This window comes from Squalius cephalus (genome assembly GCF_949319135.1).
Source record: "Squalius cephalus genome assembly, chromosome: 15".
Taxonomy (NCBI): Eukaryota; Metazoa; Chordata; class Actinopteri; order Cypriniformes; family Leuciscidae; genus Squalius; species Squalius cephalus.
This window is the reverse complement of record NC_137136.1, coordinates 12551744-12572414: the sequence shown is the minus strand read 5'-3', so window position 1 is coordinate 12572414 and position 20671 is coordinate 12551744. Positions and strand designations below refer to the sequence as shown.

The 20671-nt window shown below is 38.6% G+C and overlaps 1 protein-coding gene across 1 annotated transcript in view; it reads right to left on the bottom strand.

Annotated features, from left to right (window-relative positions):
* me1 (malic enzyme 1, NADP(+)-dependent, cytosolic) overlaps positions 1 to 20671 on the bottom strand; it is an 89421-nt gene that overhangs the window by 9405 nt on the left and 59345 nt on the right. Inside the window, exon 6 of the mRNA XM_079895196.1 lies at positions 9585 to 9688. Within this exon, the coding sequence (XP_079751322.1) occupies positions 9585 to 9688 (104 nt within the window). The remainder of the gene's footprint in view (positions 1 to 9584; positions 9689 to 20671) is intronic.

Here is a 20671-nt window from a genome sequence, read left to right as displayed (position 1 = left end):
GAGTCATAATCCCAACATGCTCTCTGATCTGCTGAAGCGCATCATCTGAGGATGAAGATGAAAAATGAGATCACAACCTCCTGATCTACCTCAACAGTGGTCGAAAAAGACATTAAGATTATCATTAGAACAAGAAAATCTCTGCCAACTTAATACCATTTAATATCTGAGATAATACAGAGTTAAGTATAGCTCTCATGGTTGTTTATTTTGGGTAAACGTGCATGAGAAAGAGACAGAATGAGGCAGAAACAACTAGCCGACAAAACAAAGCACCCATTCGGTGCATTGTGCTCTCAATCTCACCAAAGCTTGTTGTCTTTTTCTGGCGCCTCGTTCAATCAGATCCATAATGCACCTCTGCGTCTGTTGTAAAACTCAAACAAAGAGCTGGCTGAGAATTAGCTCCACTGGTCCTCTCCACCAAAAATCAGGCCAGACAATGACAGACACACCCAAGCACATTAAGAGCTACAGGATCTCAGTCTCCCCTCATTTGCCTTTACCTCCAGACAGGAGAAGAAAGCATTGGGGTGTTGAAAGAAGCCAATATTAAATCTCTCTCTGGGACAACTGTGCCATACTTTTAGGAAGAGAAAAAGCATGAATTTGTTTTTGTTTTTTTGCAAACAGACTACTTGCTTTGGTTCTGTCCTAAAAGTTATCTCAGTCAACAGATCAGCATCTGGGAATGAGAAAACTCTCTAGGCTGCTTTTAGAAAGAAATTTCTCCACAAGCATTCTGGTTACTGCACTTCCATTAACATTTTGGTGCTCTGTGCTTGGAAAATGGCACAAGCAAGTGGCAAACACATACTTGTGAGATTGTTGCAGGTTTAGTTAAGTAAGAACTGTAAAAATCAAAGAAAATGAAGTCTATTTTTATGAATGTAACATGTATGTTGTGTTTTGTTGTCCCCTGTGACCTAGTTTCTCAGTTTGTTTGATAAGTCATTCTATTCACCTGTTATCTATTTAATTATCTCATTGGTTCCCTTTGTTTGTTCCATGAATTTAAACTCTGAGTTCTCCTTCATTCTATGTCCGTTCTTATGTTGCGTCCATGTTAAGATGGTTGTGATTCAGTTTCCCTGAGAATTTTGTGGGTTTTGAATTAAAGACTGTTTTTGTTATTTTCTTATTAAAATATCGGTACAACCGTACCGTAACAATGGATCCTTTGTAGATTATTAAAACAGACACACGTTTTTTATAAATTACATATTAAACGGATTTATGTATTATGGTATTATTTGTTGTACTGCCTTTATGCTGACTAAAAAAAAAATATGTATCAAGGTAACTGCTGTAATTTAATTATCTAGGCTATATATATTCTAATGTGAATTAAGAAAACACAAAAGTACTTTAAGTAAAATAATAATACTATAAGTATTTCTGCATTTCATTAAGACATTGTTTACTATGTTTATTAATCCATTTTCCTTATGGGGACTTTCTCACACTATATTCCTGATACTCGATCTCAGGTCTTACTGTTTTAACCAGGACATTTGGTCACCACATCTCACAATTCCCAAATACATTTTTCAGGCATATGGAAGCTGGAGACTGTAGCCAGCAAATTCTATACAAACCATAATACACTTCAGTCTCAGTCTAAATGATCTTAGGACGGAAGCTTGGCTCCATCACTCTTAAAGTGGAATGCAGTAAATGAGCTTGGAGCCCATGAGAGACTGTTGAACCCATCTCCACACCATCGCTAACACATTACACCAAGGCCCTTTGTGCCTTCTTGTTTCATTCACTGTTGATTTACTACTTGTTTCTCTCTAAGGTAAATTATTAGCCCCAGACAGAAGTGCAGGAAAAAGTTTCTTTTGATAAAGCACTGAGATTTGAAGCTAACCAGCCAGATCTCACTGCAGCACTTCAGCTTTTGTACACTAACAGGAACACAACATGGCTGTTGGGAATTAAGCATTTCTCATAAAGTGGTTTGCTCAGACATAACAACATTCTTAGAGTTGAGAAAAGAGAGATGAAAAACCCAGCCACTAGGTTTAGGTTTAGCATAATCTTGCTGGGTCCATACTGACCACACATACTCAGGACGTTTGCTGAGATTGGGTCTAAGGATTCTGGTGGTGCTGACACGCTTTCAAAGATTTTCTTTTCCCCGCATGCCTACCGCGCAACCCACGGGCCTCCGTATTAAAGGTCATGGTAAAAATCTTGTCCAAACACAGTTGTTCAACAAAAGATTTAAATCCGTGCACACACACAATACCAACACATTTTCTGAGGTCGAATTCCAGACAGGTTTGCACACATTATCATGTGTAAAGTCAAACTGATAAACTCCCAGATCTTCTTCATATGCCAAGGGTGAATATCTCAAACTAACACCCAGGACCTCATTAATAAAATTTTGCAAAGATTTCATCCTAAAAGTATGTGTATGGCATGCACAAAGTTCACTTCACAAAAACTTTATGAATCCAAGTTAGTGAAAGAGTGTTTATTCACCAAAATAACCATATGGAGCTAATAATGTGTCTTTTAAATGTGCATGACCACATTTGCATTTAATTTCATGTACATTTTTGTTTTTGTTTTTGAAGTCTCTAATGCTCGCCAATTGCATTCACTTGAAAACAGTAATATTGTAAAAAAAAAAAAAAAAAAAAAAAAAAAAACTTAAAATAACTGTTTTCTATCTTAATATAAAGTATTTTTTAAAAGCATTCTTACTCCAGTCTTCAAATGATCTGCAGAAATCATTCTTAACCCTCTGGGCTTCTTCATTAATGTGTTACACTTGGCTTCCTTTCGTGCAAAAACGTACAAAGCCTAAAAAATTTAACTTAAACATTTAATTTTTTTTAAATAATAATTTTTTTTATTATTATTTAGAATTTTTAAAGATTTTTATGATACTTTGCATTAATTATATAATTTTTATGAGCTATTTTTTCCATTAGAATTAATATATATATGGTTTTTTTTTTTCAATAAATGCAACATTTCACATCAAAATAGAGTGCAGGCCTAAAAAAAAAAAAATTACAGTGAGAAGAGCGCCATCTAGTGGCTTTAAAAATATATAAATGTGTGTAATGTCCTGTAACCGCCTATAGGCTGCCTATAGCTTTTTTATTTATTTATTTTATTTTATTCAATTTTTTTGATTCCCATTCGGATTCACATTACTAAGCAACCACTGAATGGAACAACATAAAATATATATCATTTTAAAGCTTAGGATCTCAGCTTTTTAATGCATCTAATCACATTTATTAACTCCTAACCAGTGTTGGTCAAGTTACCTTGAAAAAGTAATTAGTTACTGATTACTGATTACTTCTCCAAGAAAGTAATCCAGTTACTTTACTGATTACTTATTTTCAAAAGTAATTAGTTACTTTACTAGTTACTTTACTAGTTACTTTTCAAAAACATGATGCACGAAATGAATACGCTATAAAGCAATAGACCTTTCTGCTTAATTCTATTCTTTCTGCATATTCCATCATCTAAAATTGAATCAAATGAAACATTCTTTTTTTAAACTTGTTTTATTAGTTTCAGTATTTTAACTTTATGCACTTTGCATCAATGACTCACTCATTAAGATGGTCGCCTGCCGCCTCCTACTGGCGGTTTATAAATATTATTTCTATGCACAAATAATATTTCTTATTTGTATATTCAAAAAATATTTTAAATAATCTCATTACATTATTTAATGCAGTTTATTTGATTGGTAACAGCCCTTTAGCATCTTATTATTCTATTGTAATTTATTGATCAAATTTAAGAATTTTAAATGACAGATGAAGCAAACGATTAGGGAAAAATGCCCTTTATAAAGGTTAAAATATCATAAATATGCCGATTTATATATGTTAAAGCTGACTGAACTGATGAGAATACTGATTCGGAATAAATTATATTTACAACACACACACAAAAAAATCTATTTTTTTTCCTGTTCTAACAAATGTTTTTACTCGGACAAGTGAATGACCGACCGAAGGACAAATGAAAAGGCTTAAATGTTGAACCCTGGTATATATTTTTTATTATTATTCATTTATTTACCCATAAACCTGTCTTTAGGAAGCCATAAGTTACAGTGGCAAGAATAACTTTGTGAAACCTTTGGGGGTGGTGGACAGGGTTTACATTAAGACAGGAGTTTGCCTTAATCTAGTTGATCATGCATTTCTTTTCTTTTATTCCACAGCTGATGTGTGCAGTTTTCTATTGCTTGCATTAAAATAATTTTCTCTTGTTTTGTTTTTTAATTTCAGTCTTTTTCTTCTGCCATTCATGCTTATCAGCTCCATGCAATCTTACGTTTTTCTTGGTTCAGCTGCACACAGTCTGAAAAGTTTTTTTGGCAGTTTGCTAAAATAAAAGACCCATTCTAAGAGCTGTTGACTTTTCTACCTTGGGAAAGAACGTTAAACGAACAACTTAAAAAGGCGTGACAAATCATGACATAAGACTGACATCACTCACAACGTACCAATGCATTATCCCTCATGAACAAATATAACGTCTGATGTTTGCACATGCATGCAGTTTACCATTACGACATCGTTCATGAATAAACATGACGTCTGAACACGGACAAACGGTTTGTGTTGACGCGTCAAAATTCACGCGTTTCGTTTAAAGACTTTTGAACGCGATCGCTTGCCATAGTGTTTACCACTGACTTCGCGGCGCTCATGTCATTGTCACTCACGAGTCACGGCTCACGTCGCGAGACAGTCTCGCAGTAACGCAGCCTGCTTACGGGGAAGTAACAGTAATCTAATTACTGTTTTTGCAATTGTAATCCCTTACTTTACTCGTTACTTGAAAAAAGTAATCGGATTACAGTAACGCGTTACTTCTAACGCGTTACTGCCCATCAGTGCTCCTAACGAGTGATGAGTAATCCCTCTAAAACTGATTGTACCGCCAGCAGGCGCCACCTAGCTGCGAAAATATTCAGTACCATATTTTTTAATTTTTGTGCCTTGATTAACACAAAGTTTATGTCATTTGAAAGCTTAGAGTCTGAACTTTACAGTGAAAAAATAATTTTCCTCTTACCTTATTTCATGACAAATAAGAAAGATATGCAAAATCATAATAAAAAATATATATATATTTTGTCTTTTATCAGCAGTTTCTCGGCAGGACAATGTCCAAATGTAATCTAATTTATATTTTAAAAAAATTTAAAAAGAGTTCTTTCAAACGATACCTACCTTTTGACTCTCCTTGCTACAGTTTTGGAGTTATGATTATATAGTTTTTATATAGTTTGGAGCAAAATTTGTTGTGTGTGTGTGTTTGTGTGTTTGTGTGTGTGTGGGGGGGGGGTGTCATATTTGCACTCTTGATGTTTTAGAGTGTCACCCCTTCATTGCTGTGCACTTTTTTTCTGCACAGTGGCTGATTTGTAGTTTGTACCACCAAACGTTTCTCTGAGTTTTCCTATTTTTTCGTATTTCCCATTCATTTCCTATGGTCGTGCATTTTTGCACGAAGGAGGCTAAGTATGATTTATTTATTTTTTACAACCCTTTAACATATCTGAATCATCTCCTTGATTTTTTTGTGTGTTCACATAGGCAATATAACAAAAGTCACCAAGTTTCATCCCCCTCCGATGAAGCAAAAAAAATTAAACAATTCAAAACGAAGAAGCCCAGAGTGTTAAATGCTCATTTGGTACTCAAAAACAACATTTCTTCTCATCATCAAAGTTGAAAACTGCTTAATATTTTTGAGGAAACTTGTTTGACATCAGAAAATAACTGAAAGAACTTTTTAAAAACAAAGCTTGCAAAGCTTACTGTTTCATTTAAACATTACACCTAAACACTTCTGAAATGAAATGTGTTAGGAAGGCCCTATATGGGGTTATCATTATCAGGTCAGGGTTTAATGGGACATGCAGGCAATACATTCACTCATTGTGAGCATGCAGCTCTGAATTCAGTGCTCCTCTCCAGCACACACCGGCTCCCACGGGGCCCATGGGGCTTTGCAGGCTGCTCTTTCTATTAAAACACTCCTTAAATTCCCATTCCTCAATTCCCATCTGCATAGAAAAATCAAGCAACATTCCCATCCATCACTTTTCCTAACATAGCTTCGTAACGGTGCCCTAAGATGGCCCGTGTTACCATAGCGATAGCTGGAACACCGTCACCACTACAGCTCTGTGAAAAGCAACAAGCTCTAATGAAATAATTTGACATGGGAATTGTGCCGGTGCACACAGAGGGGCTAAAGAAGACAGATACTTTTCAGTCTGTTCTGGGAGCGGGTGAGAAAACAAAGTCAACCCCCACAAACTACTTCAGCACCACAACACAAAGCCTTAGAAGCAAAAAAAAAAAATCTATTCTTGAATTAACTACATCATAAAAGAAGCATAACAACCCCCCGCAAAAATACTCCCAGCATCCTAAAATGCAGCTTTTTTTCTGGATGTTTCTTTAAATGTTTTTTTTACACTCCTTAAACAAAATAGAGACCTCAAAGAGCATCTATGCCCACTATCTACTCTAGTTCCTCTTCTTAAAGCCATTGTGGCACAATAAGTGGCCTTATGGGGATTGGTGTCATTATTCTTCATCACTCTCACAAAAAGGCTTGATGGGAAACAGAGCACCTGCAGGCTGTTAAACTTATGGTCTGAAAGAATATACAGTGCATTTAATGATTTTCCTTTGTCTTATCTATACATTTTATTTCAAACTGGCAAAGTTATTTTTGCCATAGTTATCAAATGTATTGAAATAAAGCCAGATTCCTGCATTTCACTGAAAAAACAACAACAACAACAACAACAACAACTGGATTGCAGTCCACCAATAGACGGTTGTGTGCAGTTTCTTCAAACATTTAAAACAGAGAGAAGTTTAGAACTGTTCATGTCACTGATAGAGAATGGTCATGGGTTCGATTCTCAGTAAAAGTACAAACTAATGGCCCCCCCCAAAAAAGGCCCTTTATTTCAATGTAAGTTGATTTGGCTAAATGTAAATGTAATGTAAATTTAGCACTTATCCAGCAACCTTTTCAGGATTTTTCTGAGGCATCTAGCCTCTGATTTTTAAAATTATAAGGAGTTTATTAAAAATCCCCAGGACTGTAATCATTTGTCAGTCGGCAACCTATAATCACTATATTCATTTTCCACTAACTCTGCACTTTTGAGGAAAAGTGACGCTTTTCCCTGTAGTTTCATGTCCACCCCATTATTATAGAATCATGGCTATATTCTTCCAGCTGGAGGGAAATCAGACACTGGGGTTTTTGAGTTCTCCTTTAAATACAGCCATGTGTGGCACTACGTTCTTATGACATCCTCCATCAAACCAGGCCACACCAGAGCCTAAAGTAACAGAGAGACCTTTGACAAAGACCCTGGTTCTTAAATGTTAATGGTGTTAACCACTGCAAAACTTGCCGCCATGTTCTAGGTGGATGCTATGGCATTGCTAGTTGGTTGCTAGGTTTCTGTGGGGTTTTAGGTGGTTTCTTAAACTTTCAGACCAAAAGAGCCAACCATAAAAGCCCTATGATATTCTGGTCTCTAGATACTGTTTGTGTCTCTCCTTCAATGCAAGTATATGGGAATTTTCTTCAAATTTTTGCATCCCCCAAAAGTACAATGACTTAATAGCACTCATCTCCTAAACAACTTGATTGATTATATTCATGTCTGTAGCACAGTTAGTGCAACTACACGCTAAAATGTGTAATCGGTAAGTTAATAGTAATGCTTGCTTAAACAAATTCGACTAATAAAGACTTAAAGGGGTCCTACTATGCCCTTTTATGGAGTCTTGATTTTGTTTTTGGGGTGTACTAGAATATGCTTTCATGCTTGGCTGTTCAAAAACACATAATTTTTCACATATTTTACATTATTACAGCACCTCGCTCCCCAGTCTGGCCCGAACACGCCGTTTAGTTCCGGTTTCAATGAAGCCCCTCCTTCTGAAATATTGCTGTGATTGGTTAGCTGGCCCAGTGTGTTGTGATTGGCACCGCTTAGCACGTGTTCGGGAAATTTCAAGCCCCTTACCATAACTGCAAGCCTTACTCAGATGCAAATATTGAGGATAGCGTCAATTTCAAACCAATTCAAGCCTGATTCAGACTTAGGAATGTTAACAAACAAGAGGATCGTCCAGAACGGATTTCATGCATGGACTTTTCAAGCACTGATTTTACAGGACGTTTCAGAGTGGTATGTTTTTTTTTTTTTTGTCATTTTCTTCTACATTTTAGATACAATGTTATACACCATTCAATCATGATATTTATCAGAGAACTATGATAATACAAACAGTGATCGATCACAAAACCAAGGTTAATTTTCCTAAGGGGCGGTAAACAGCCTTACAAGACTTGTAAGCGAGAGCTTGCAAAAGCTACAGTAAATACTACAGTATATAAACTAATGTTGGCTAGCAGGCGAGCGGAGGCAACGCTTTGCCCTTTGTTTACATCATGGCAACAACATAAAACTTATAATTGGAAATGTTAATAGAAAATGCAACTACAAATAATAAGACATAGTACACGTTGTGATCCAAAAACAACAGATTGTCCCGACGATTTGGAAAATGATCCATTTCAGGAGAAGCTTTTGTGCATAGTGGTTCTGGAAGCTGTTTTCCGTCAAATGTGCAGCACACAGATAAACGTTGGGATTATAATACTCAGGAACAGTGTACTGTATAAATAAATTCAAACCACTCTGAGTTTGGAAACGGGGTGGACAAAACAGCATCTCTTTGACATAGTAACAACACTGTCTTCTCTATTGCAGTTCAACCAGGCCTTGCACCTTTTTTTGCGTATTCCGTTGGCGGGGATTATTTAAATGAGTAAAATTGTGACTTCACAAAACCCGGATAAAAGACGTTGTAGTCCAAACGAGTCGTTTGTTGTAGTTCTTGGAAAGTGAGTTCTGTTAAATAAAATATCTCCATTTAGGGACTTTAAGCTTTGTAACCTTGCAGATCTTTTTTATGCTCAAACAGCAACATTACACACCAACTAAAGTTGAAAAAGTGAAAAAAAAAGCATAATAGGACCCCTTTAAAAACACAAAGTTTCATTCTCCATGATATATATGATACATAACAATGCTTTTAGAAGCTGAGCTTTATGCATGGACATTCTCTCTCCCATTAGCTGTCGAAAAAGAAAAGAAAAATATTCAAATAACCCAAACTGCCATTTTGAAGACTATCAAAGAAAATGGCACAAGACCGTGAACAATTCTAAGTATCATGGAGCCCGAAGAGCCATCAACCAGCCAGTGGGGGCTGGTTATGGGCCGAATTACATCACCGCATGGCTCTATATAGTGCAGGATATGTGGGGAGAGAACTGATGAGGCGTGCAGTCAGTGATCCGGTTCGGGTCTCTGCCACTGGAGTCATCGCTCAGAGCCCACAAACCTAGAGGCATGCGCTTTACCCCACATTCCTGCAACGCAATGGCTCAGCTATGCTCTCCAGGCATTTCCATCAGCGGCCTGTGGAAGGAAGCATGTGCTATGAGGGAAGGGTACAGTGGATTTACTATACCTGTCTGTGATGGCCTTCATAAACTCCTCCAGCAGCTCATCATAGGCCTGTCCACGTACTCTTTTATGCCTCAGACCAATGTACAGAGGGTCCTTCAGGAGTTCCTGTGACAGGGAAAGAGAAATAAGAGGTTTTTAACCACACGTTTTAGAATCCCAGGCATCAAGTAGAAACAATAGCATGACATGACAATTCATCATTCTCTAACCAGTGGAAAAAATGAGAACCAAAAATAAAATACCATCAAAACTCAACAAGTGAATGTTTGTGTATACAGCTCCTCTTTAATTAGTTTACATATGGTAATCTGGTTACCCCGCAGCTGGATAAACCTCTCACAGTTATTTGTGCCTGCGTGTGCTAAAGGAAACACAGAGCGAGAACAAGAGAAAGAGAAATGCATAAAATCGTAAAAAGAGACAGAAAGAGGACATGTGAGGAAAAAGAAAAACACTGCATTTTCAATTTGAAAGTCTAGCAGTTGTCGCTCTTGTTCAGATCTGCAGACATCACACTGTGAGCCACAAACGCTATGGGAAAAACAGAAAAGAAGTTGAGAGAGAACGCAAGCGTCATATAAAAATTCTGTCCGCCCCATCACTGTCAGCATGCCAGTCAACCAGAAAAGAAAATGGATTAACAGAGCACTCTCAGCAGTGTGGTGCATACTTAACATCGTATGGCAACAACTTTGGAGCCTTTTCAATGTTTTGATCACAGTGAAAGAGGAAGTGCTTTCATCAGAACTCATTCCCACATGGCACACAGAATTTCAGTCATAATCAGTTCTGACGATCTGTCCTCAGTATAAAAGCTTTTTTTTTTTTATCTGATAGGACTAGTGAAAAAGAAAAAAGTTGTTTGGGACTAAAAAAGTAAAACTCTTAAAGTTTCTATGAGGTTGTCTTCAAGATCAACATGTAGTTAGAAAATAGTTTGATTTTTCTTTTCATGTTATTGATCTTACTCATCAATGAAATTCTTCAATGAAATCAAATTCTTGATCATCATAATTCATAACTCAATTTTCCAGTGAATGACAGACTTGTCTCTGGTGACATATGGCAGGCTTCTCCAATCTTTAAAGATCTGTTACTTCTTCCGTTTCACAATACAAGATCATAATCCATGAGAAACTTTTCGGAACTGTGCTGACATGCTAGCTGAAGAAAAAAAATCATGCAGGAAGTCTGAAATTGAACTAAGGGGATATTTTTCTTCCAGCACCTCTTTGGATTTCTCCTTAACCCTCTGGGGTCGACGGTCACGCCGGCATGACCAGCTTGCTTTTTTTCTTATCAGTGCAAAAGAGACTCAAAATACTCTGTTGATTTTGATTTTACATATAAGTGTTATATATAATTCAAAACTGTTAAATGTCTTCTTTTATTTGTGTACACTCATAATAAAAACAAAATGTTGTGTTTTTCATAAAATAAAGAAAATAAATATGATGCACGTTCTGCCATCTCTCTCTCAATGTGAAGTTCATTCTGAAACGCGACAGAAAATGACCTTTAACTCAGCGAATGTTTGTCACACAGACTTGAGACGAATGTCTTTACAAAGCTTGGAGTCTCTACTTTAATGTAATGCAAATTATATCAAAAACAAATATTCTCTGTTTAAGTAATCCGTATGAAAGCAACGACATGTATAGTTTTTCAAACGTGTCCTCATTACCTCTAATGTGATCACACCCACGTGCGCTTGAGCAATTGACATGCAAATTGTCCATGTGAAGGAACGCAGACCTGAAAACGCCCTCATCACCTCAAAAACAAAGAATCAGAGACCTCAGACTCCTTTGCTTTTCATCGAGTTTGGAGGACTGTGTTTGTGCTGTGCTGTCCTGTTTACCTTGAATTTACCTCAGAAGAATTAGAAGAATGCGATTTGAAGATGAGAAAGATTTTTAAGGTAAGATATTTCTACTCATAAAAGTAAGCATGTTATTGTTGTATAAACTTTACATTGTAGCAACTAGTCAAACTGGTGCCAGACTAAAATGTACGTTATGAAATGAGATTGGAGTAAAAACATGACGCCTAATGTCGTACATGTATATGTATCTAAGACAGAAACATGTTGAAATGTGAAATAGACAGGTAGGCAACCTTTCAATGCTAAATTTATATACATGTACGACACAAGGATGTTTTTATGTTCGATAATAAGACACAGCATGATAAAAGTAGACTAGTATGAGTGTTTACTCTAATATGGTGAATATTATAATGTTTAGACCCGTGTTTACTGTTAAATACTGTGTTTGTGGATATCTGCTCAAACATAGATATGTATAATATGGTAACAATAATGTTTCATAGTTTGGAGCGGCTCGATCACTTCAGCAAATGTTCTCTGCATGCGCTATGAGTTGAAAAGCAAAATGTGCCAAACATTAGGCTTCATGTTTTTACTCCAATCTCATTTCATAACGTCATAACGAATGGAAACATTTGAAGTAACATATGATAATCCATATATTTTTCTCTAGTGTAGTGTTACTGAAGTGTTCCTTTTTAACAATTTATAGGCCACCTGCTATAGGCTATTGTTATTATTATTTTATGCAGCACTACACGTAGCCTATGTAGGTATTTACACGTATATACACGTAGGCACAACAAACCTGGTGTTTATTATTTATATATATATAATATATGTATTTTGTGCATTTTAAATCGCAATTTTAACCAGAAAAATCTAAAATGTATTCCTAAAATCATGCAGCCCTATAGTTTCACTTGATATCAGCATGTTCACAGGCGGGGTTGTTTTTTTTTGTTGTTGTTTTTTACAGGGACCAGCCATTGATGAGTGTGAGTCCTGCTGACTTCAACATTCACATGAGCATGGTAAAGTGAAAAATCAAACACCTTGGAAATGACAGGTATGTACAATGTTTCAGGAATGGCACAAAGGTGTGTGACTGTTCAAGGCTCTGTCTTTAGATCAGTGTGTTCAATAATGTGCTTTTTTGTCATTTGTTGTGTGTCTTTGGATTATGTTGTAAATAAATCCAAACAATTAAAAAGCCATTTTTTTTTTAAATCTCTCCTCATTATTTGTGCAAGGTTCCTCATAATGATAAGGCCTGATAGGGCCATTATGGGAGGGTCTTTGTCTTTCTCAGGTGTGAAATACATCAATATTCATGATGATTCAAGCCTCCTTGCATAAAGCTTTTTTACACAAAACATGTCTTACAAAGTTTAAATCAATATATTGTTTTATCTGAATAAGTAGGCAGGATGATTTTCACATAGTTTTGGAGCAAATATTCTAGGCTACGTGATACAATTTTCAAAAGTCTTGTGAAGAAATAATCAGTATGGGTTTCATGACCTTATTTCAGTGACAATTTTTTTTTTCACAAACCACACATAAATGTCATTATCTCAAAACTACAAACTTTTACATACATACTGCTGATATATTATTGTAGCAGAGTATGTGCTGAATACAGTGTAATCAGACTTTAGCCATGAAAATGTCACAATGCATGTCAGAACACCTCCAGGGCCCAGAAAACCCCAGAGGGTTAAGAGTTTTACACAGCAATTGCGCTCATAAAGGTGCCCTTAAAAGGGAGGACTGTCTGGTTTCTGGCAGTAGGTCAATTCATCAGTGTGGGAGAGGAAACAGAGAGTTCAGTCTGAGATATGAGATGGTGACTGCAGGCAGATTTATTGTGTGTTCATAATGCACTTCTAAGTGCACACTCACTTCCAGAGGGTCTGGTTTGTTGTGACTATGTTTTTTAATCTCAAGACAGTTGCTATAAAAGTAGTTTCTCTGAACCTCACAGTCAGGAACCAAAACAAACATCAAACTGCCACTCCTCTTCAGTAGTGACATGTTTTGCCAGCTATCCCAACAATGGGGCGGCGACAAAATAAGGCCTTCCCACGCTGCATTTGTAGGATAATCCTTTGCACCAGGACAAAACCAAAAACTGTATTATTTGTCATGGTCAGGATTTTGCCAAACAGGATGTCTTGTGTTGGTCCTGGAACCTTCTGTTAAACAAACAATTCATGACACTATCGCTAACTTTAACCATAAACTACACCACATTTCGAAAGTTCAGTAAGGTCAGTAAGATTTATTTTTTTGAAGTAAATTAATGTTGTTGTTGTTGTTTAGCAAGAATGCTTTAAATTCATTAAAAAATATAATTAAGTTAAATTTTGAATCCTGAAAAAAGTATCATAACATTTCTTGAGTACCAAATAAGCATTTTAGAATGATTGAAAATAATGGCTGCTGAGAATTCAGCTTTTTTCCAAGAATAAATAGCATTTTAAAATGTATTGAAATAGAAAAGTTATTTTAAATGTAAACTTATTTCACAATATTACAGCATTAACTGTAAATAAATCTGTTCAAAATTAGAGAAAAATTTAAGATTAATAAGAATACCATTAAAGCCCTACCTGAAAGTCTAACCTAAAATCTGACAGGTTGACGAACATATGGTTCCGGAAGCAACAAAGATCCAGAAACATCATACTCCTACATCCACAAAACTTTTTTCCATATTAAATTTCCAATTAAATTTAAATATAAATTAAATTTCCGTCCAGTAATCTCTTGATCTTCTTGCCCATTTGACAATCCCCAGAATCTTTAATCTGAAAAAGGAATACATCAGAGTACAACTAAGATAATATATAAAATAACAAGACGTGCCTGCTCTCACAGAAAGTGAAGTGCTTGAAGTTCTCAGAAGAAACAAATCATCTCAGGTTATGACTGTAACCCTTGTTCCCTGAGAAGACAACGAGACGCTGCGTCGAAGAAGATGTGATAGTGTCTGAAGCACGTGTAGAACAAGTCACATCTCGATTGGTGTTGTGTCATGACGTCACATGTGACGTGTACACGGAAGCTACAAAGGGACGCCGGCACACAACAGTATTAGCTTCTGATAGGTCTAAGCAAGTCGTTCTCAGGAACTCAGGAGGTATGGCAAAGGAACGCAGCATCTCGTTCTCTTCTCAGGGAACAAGGGTTACAGTCTTAACCCAAGACATTCCCTTTTAATAAGCTATAATAGCTATAATATCAATCAATCAATCAATCAAAATTTTTTTAGAGCACTTTAAAATCCAAAGTGGACACAAAGTGCTGTACAGTAAAACAATAAATGAATACATAAAAGCCCTAAATACAAAGCTCACACAACCCATAAAATACAAATAAAAACACTGACAAACCATACATTGAAACAATACCATCAATATAACCAAACATGAATTATCAATTTCAGTTATCAAAAGCCAAAGAATAGAGGTGAGTTTTAAGAAGAGACTTAAAAACAGACAATGAAGATGCCTGTCTAATGTGCAGAGGTAAATCGTTCCACAATTTAGGAGCTGCTACCGCAAAAGCACGGTCCCCTTTTTGCTTGCGCTTTGTTTTTGGCACACTTAGGAGCAGTAGATCGGCTGACCTGAGAGAACGGGTGGGTCTATAGGGGTGTAGCAGCTCAGAAATGTAGGGAGGGGCAAGACCATTTTGGCATTTAAAAGCAAACAAAAGAATCTTAAAATGGATCCTTTGATATATAGGCAGCCAATGGAGTGAGGATAAAATGGGGGAAATGTGCTCGTATATACGTGTTCCAGTTAAAAGACGTGCAGCAGCGTTTTGCACCAACTGGAGACGAGCAATAGAGGACCCACTGACCCCCACGTACAGAGCATTACAGTAATCCAACCTAGTGGTGACAAAGGCGTGGATTACTGTCTCAAAGTGCTGCCTAGAAAGAAATGGCTTTATTTTGGCCAATTGCCTCAATTGAAAAAAACTTGTTTTAACCACTGACCTAATTTGTCTATCCATCTTAAGGTCAGGGTCAATTTTAACCCCTAGGTTAGTGATTGTTGGCTTAATATATTGACTCAAGGAACCCAGATCGGCACAGGGGGTCACAGTGGTGCCACCAAAAAACATCACTTCTGTCTTACTTTCATTAAAACTTAAAAAGACACTTAAGTAATGGACCAACCGTTTCATTCTTTTTAAGAGGGACATAGATCTGACTATCGTCTGCATAACAGTGAAAAGACATACCATGCTTCCTAAGTATGGAACCAAGCGGGAGTAAATAAAGAGAGAAGAGAAGAGGGCCTAAAATTGAGCCCTGTGGGACCCCACAAGACAGAGGAGCAGAAGAGGACACAGAATCTCCACAGCTGACACAGAAAGTTCTACCTTCCAAATAGGACCTGAACCATTTCAGTGCAATGCCCTTAATGCCCACCCACCGCTCCAAACGAGAAATCAGGATTTCATGGTCCACTGTGTCAAAAGCAGCAGTCAGATCAAGAAGCACCAGAATAACACAATCCCTAGAGTCAGTAGCTAAAAGAATATCATTAAAAACTTTTAAAAGAGCCGATTCTGTGCTATGTAGGGTTTTAAAACCAGATTGGAAAACTTCAAGAATATTGTGCTCATCCAAGAAGGCCATTAATTGACTGTAAACTATCTTTTCAAGGATTTTTGCCAGAAAAGATAGTTTAGATATAGGTCTAAAATTTGCGAGATCTGCAGGATCCAGCTCAGGTTTTTTAATTAAAGGTTGCACTACTGTATGTTTGAAAAGTTTAGGGACCACCCCTGAGGAAAGGCTACTATTTAAAACTGCAAGAATAGATGGCCCTATAGTAGGAACAACCTCCTTAAAAAGTCGATATAGTAGGAACAACCTCCTTAAAAAGTCGAGGAGGGATAGTATCATTTGGAGAGCCTGAGGGCTTCAAATGCCCAACAATCTTCTGTAAAACAGACAAAGTCACAGGTTCAAACTTGCCAAAGACAGCACAGCAGAGAACAGGGATTGAGGGGTCATAAGCCGAAGATGAGATTTGAGCCCTAATGGTAGTGACCTTATCAATAAAAAAGTGAAGAAACTTTTCACACGCACCATAGGAGGCATTAAAACAGACAGTCAACGGTACAGTGAGAACTGAGTCAATAGTCTTAAAACACGAGGCTTGTTACAATTTGACAGAATAATTTCAGCGAAATATTTCCTTTTAGCTTCTTTCAAACTTGTCTGATAATGCCGCCAACAGTCCCTTAACATTTGAAAAGATACATATAATTTATCCTTTTTCCATTTGCGCTCAGCCCTACGGCACTCACGTCTGACAGCACGAGTAGAGTCATTCCGCCAGGGTTCAGCTTTAGTTTTAGATTGCCTAGTTTTCAATGGAGCCACAGAGTCTATAGCATTTTGGCAAGTGGAGTGAAACCATAAGCTAAGCTCCTCTGAATCATTACATATAGAATCCGGTATGTCACAGTGCTGACTGAAAATAGAGGAGAACTGAACAGCAGTGGAAGGGTTAATAATACGGCAGCGCCGTGCAGCAAGAACAATCTCAAATAATACTGGAATGTGGTCATAAAACACAACGTCACAGGTCTCTAAATTATGAATAGGCAACCCATAGGATAGGACAATATTCAAGTGTGTGTCCACGCTCATGTGTGGGGCCAGACAGACTGCACAAGATTAAAAGAGTCAATGAGGTGTAAAAAGTCTTTTGCCAGTAGGTTTTCAGGACTACACACATGAACATTAAAATACCCAACAACAAGGACACGATCGTATTTAGGCATAATGTCTCAGTCACACAGAGAAAATCCAATCCCCGGGACGTGAAGAAATCCTTAAGGATAAAAGTTTTATTAGCTAGCGATCTAGCGTTTACCAGTCCAATCCTGACAGAAACCGGCGGGTCTGCAGCGCTGATTGTCTGAGAAGCCCAACACAGTGGCCGCAGGTTCAGCCGATTTACCCCGCGCCAGTGGGGGCGAGGAGACCTCTGGAGCACCTCATCCTGGCCGACAACAGGTACCAACCAGGCTATATATCCCAGCTATAATATCTGATAAAAGTGCCAGCAGCATCACAGACCTCTTGAAGGTAAACCCCCGATAGAAAGGCTTTGGAGGATGCCACTCCTTCACTCGAGTGAAATCTTATCAGGAGAGGAGAGGGCAGACTGCGCGCCTCATACGCTGAAGAAATAGCCTACACACTCCACCTGCTAATCATCTGCTTAGAGGCAGGGGAACCCTTCTTAAGTGACCCAGAACACACTAATAGATGGTCTGACTTCCTCCAACCTGATGACCTAAGTACGTAGGCCTCCAAGGCCCGGAAAGGGCATAGTAGGTGTAGCCTTTACTGATCAGCCGACACATGTGGTGAAGGATGAAAGGCCTGCAGGATAACAGACCGCGCCACATTAGATGGCACCTTGGGCATGTAGCCCGGCCTAGGGTGAAGAATGGCCTTTACCCTCCCAGGAGCGAAGCAAGAGGGGGCAACAGATAAACCCTGGAGGTCCCCCACTCTTTTAAGGGAAGTAATGGCTAGCAGGAAGGCCACTTTAAAAGAGAGAAACTTCTCAGACAACTCATCAATGGGTTCGAAGGGTGCCAGGGATAACCCCTCAAGAACCACTGCCAGGTCCCACACAGGAACCCAGGCCTGGACGACCTCATCCTCTGAGCACCACGAAGGAAACAAATAATAAGTTGGTGTTTCCCCAGAGGGCCACCACTTAAAGGCGTGTGGAAGGCAGCGATGGCTGCCACATAGACGTTAAGTGTGGATGGGGAAAGACCATCAGAGAAATGGCTTTGGAGGAACTCCTGCACTGAAGCCACTAGGCAGTTAACTGGGTCCAATTGGCATTCTCTGCACCATAAAGTGAACACATTCCACTTTATCTATACACTGAGGTGTCATGATCATGGAAAAGGCCGTTCTCAGAGATTATCGAGCCCAACTGTTCATAATTATTCCTCCATCTTGTGCTCGAAAGAGTACCAACACTTCATCATCCCTTAAGACTCAGACGCTGCCCACAAAACCCTGTCACACAACATCTGCGTTGGTGGGCAAGGCATATATGGCAGCAGGTCAGGCTGGTGCATGCCTGCATACGATGGACATTATGCAGGCATACCAGGCCAACCTATTAAAAGATACAGATGATAGCGAGAGGTCACCCTCAACGATATTAAAGAGCTTTGTCGGAGCGGCAGACTTAGTGTCTCTCTGGGTCACTAAGGAGACTGCCCCTGCCATCGCCTGCTCCATGGCAGCATTAGTGGTTGTAGAGAGGCATTTGTGGCTGAACTTGTCGAGCATTGGGGAGAAGGACAGGGTTTTCCTCCTCAATGCCCCGCTTTCATCCTTCTGGCCTCTTTGGCGACACCGTAAATACAGTGGTCGAGAGGTTTCAGGAGGCGAAGCGACAGTCAGCCGAATTCAAACAGTTCATCCCCCTCCATCATTCCAGATTTCGGCAGTAGCTCCACCCATCAGCCACCAGCTTATCACAACTGCATCAGCAGATGGAGAGTGTTGCCTCTCGAGCCCCCCTCAAAAAGCCTGGTGGTCAAAGCAGCACTCTCAGGAGAGGAAGGCTTCGGGAAAGAGGTCAGGGCCCGTATTCATAAAGATTCTAAGAATACTCTCAGAAAACTCTTAATTTAGCTTAAAAACTTTTACGTAGGAGTCTTAGCTTAAGAGCAATTCGGAACTGATCTGAGAGCAACTCTGAGTAAGGAAAAGACAAAAACTTTTATCTTAGTAAGAAGGCGGGGTTGACCCCGTTGCTATGTATGACACAATCTTTTGAAGACTGTGATTGGTTGGTTGTCCAAGAAGGGGAAAAAAGTGATTTTAAGTATAGGGTCTATTCTAAGCCTTCACTTTGAAATTACATGCGTAATTTTTCCTATTTGACCGTTCTCACACACACACATTGTATATATAAATCCTTATTTTATTAACCATGCTGTTGATTTCCTATAAGGTATTTGCTTGGCTTAGAATTATAAAAATTGTTCCACTCTTTCCAATTACACTGATTGTTGGCATGTCTATTTAAATGGTGGTTTGAATGTTGGTTTTAATGTATCAAACATGGAATTTTCCCAGTTGCCAAATATCGTAATGTAGTGATTACTTTCATTTCGGGCGCTATGGCATTTCTGCGCTGTGTTGGAGATATTAGTGTGTCTCTAAAAAGATCTGTCACAAACATGATCCCTGCATGATCTAATTTAAAGCGTCTTATTAACTCACTGTCATCCATTGTCTGCAACACATTTCTTCTCCTTCTTCGTCTTTCTGCCATTTTCTCCTCTGCTAAAGAAACTCTTAAGCCTCTTAAAAGTCCTCGTCCGTGCTCCTAACAATTTTGACCTTAAGACCTCTTTTAAGGGTTAAGATGCTTTCTGAATTACTTTTTTCTTTACTAGGATTTTTTCTTTAAATTTAAGAGTAAACGCCCACATTTCTAAGAATTTTCTTAGAATTTTGTCACTAGGAGCTACTCTTTGCATTAAGATTCTTTATGAATACGGGCCCAGGACGTTGTGCGCAGGCCTCTAAGTGTGGTCCCTCCAGTGACAGAGCGACAAGATCTCGCTCCTCTGCGGAGCCCTCAGGAAATCAATGTTTGCTTCCCGCCGCCTCGTGCACTTGGGGACGCATCGGTTTCCAGCAAATGCAAATCGCGGCCCTGTTGAGTTAGCTTCCTCAGATGAGGCCTGTAGAAAATAAAATTCGGTTGTTACCTGCCAGTCTGCCGCTTCAGGGTACCGAGACTATTTTATGCACAACACCCGAGGTCAGTCTTGAGAGACTGATCCCCCTAGTAGAATATGTAGAAGCTTGGAGGAGTATTCACAGTGTATCTCAGTGGGTGCTGCATACAGTGGAAAAGAGGTATAGAATTAAATTCTATAAATAGTGTCGCCCGCCAAAATTCAGTGGGCTGGTCTACACTATTGTCGGGACACTATTGAGGCAAGGGCTGAGGCTTAAGGAATGGAGACTCCACCCCAAGACCGTGGAGCTAATTTGGAGGAAGTTCGACCGAGCGGAAGTGTATTTGTTTGCCTCTCAAGAGAACACACATTGCCCGCTTTGGTTTTCCCTCACACATCCAGCTCCTCTGGGACTGGATGCCATGGTGCAGGTGTGGCCAAGGTGGCCTCTGTACGCATTTTCCACGATTGCTCTGCTCCCAGAAGTTCTAGAG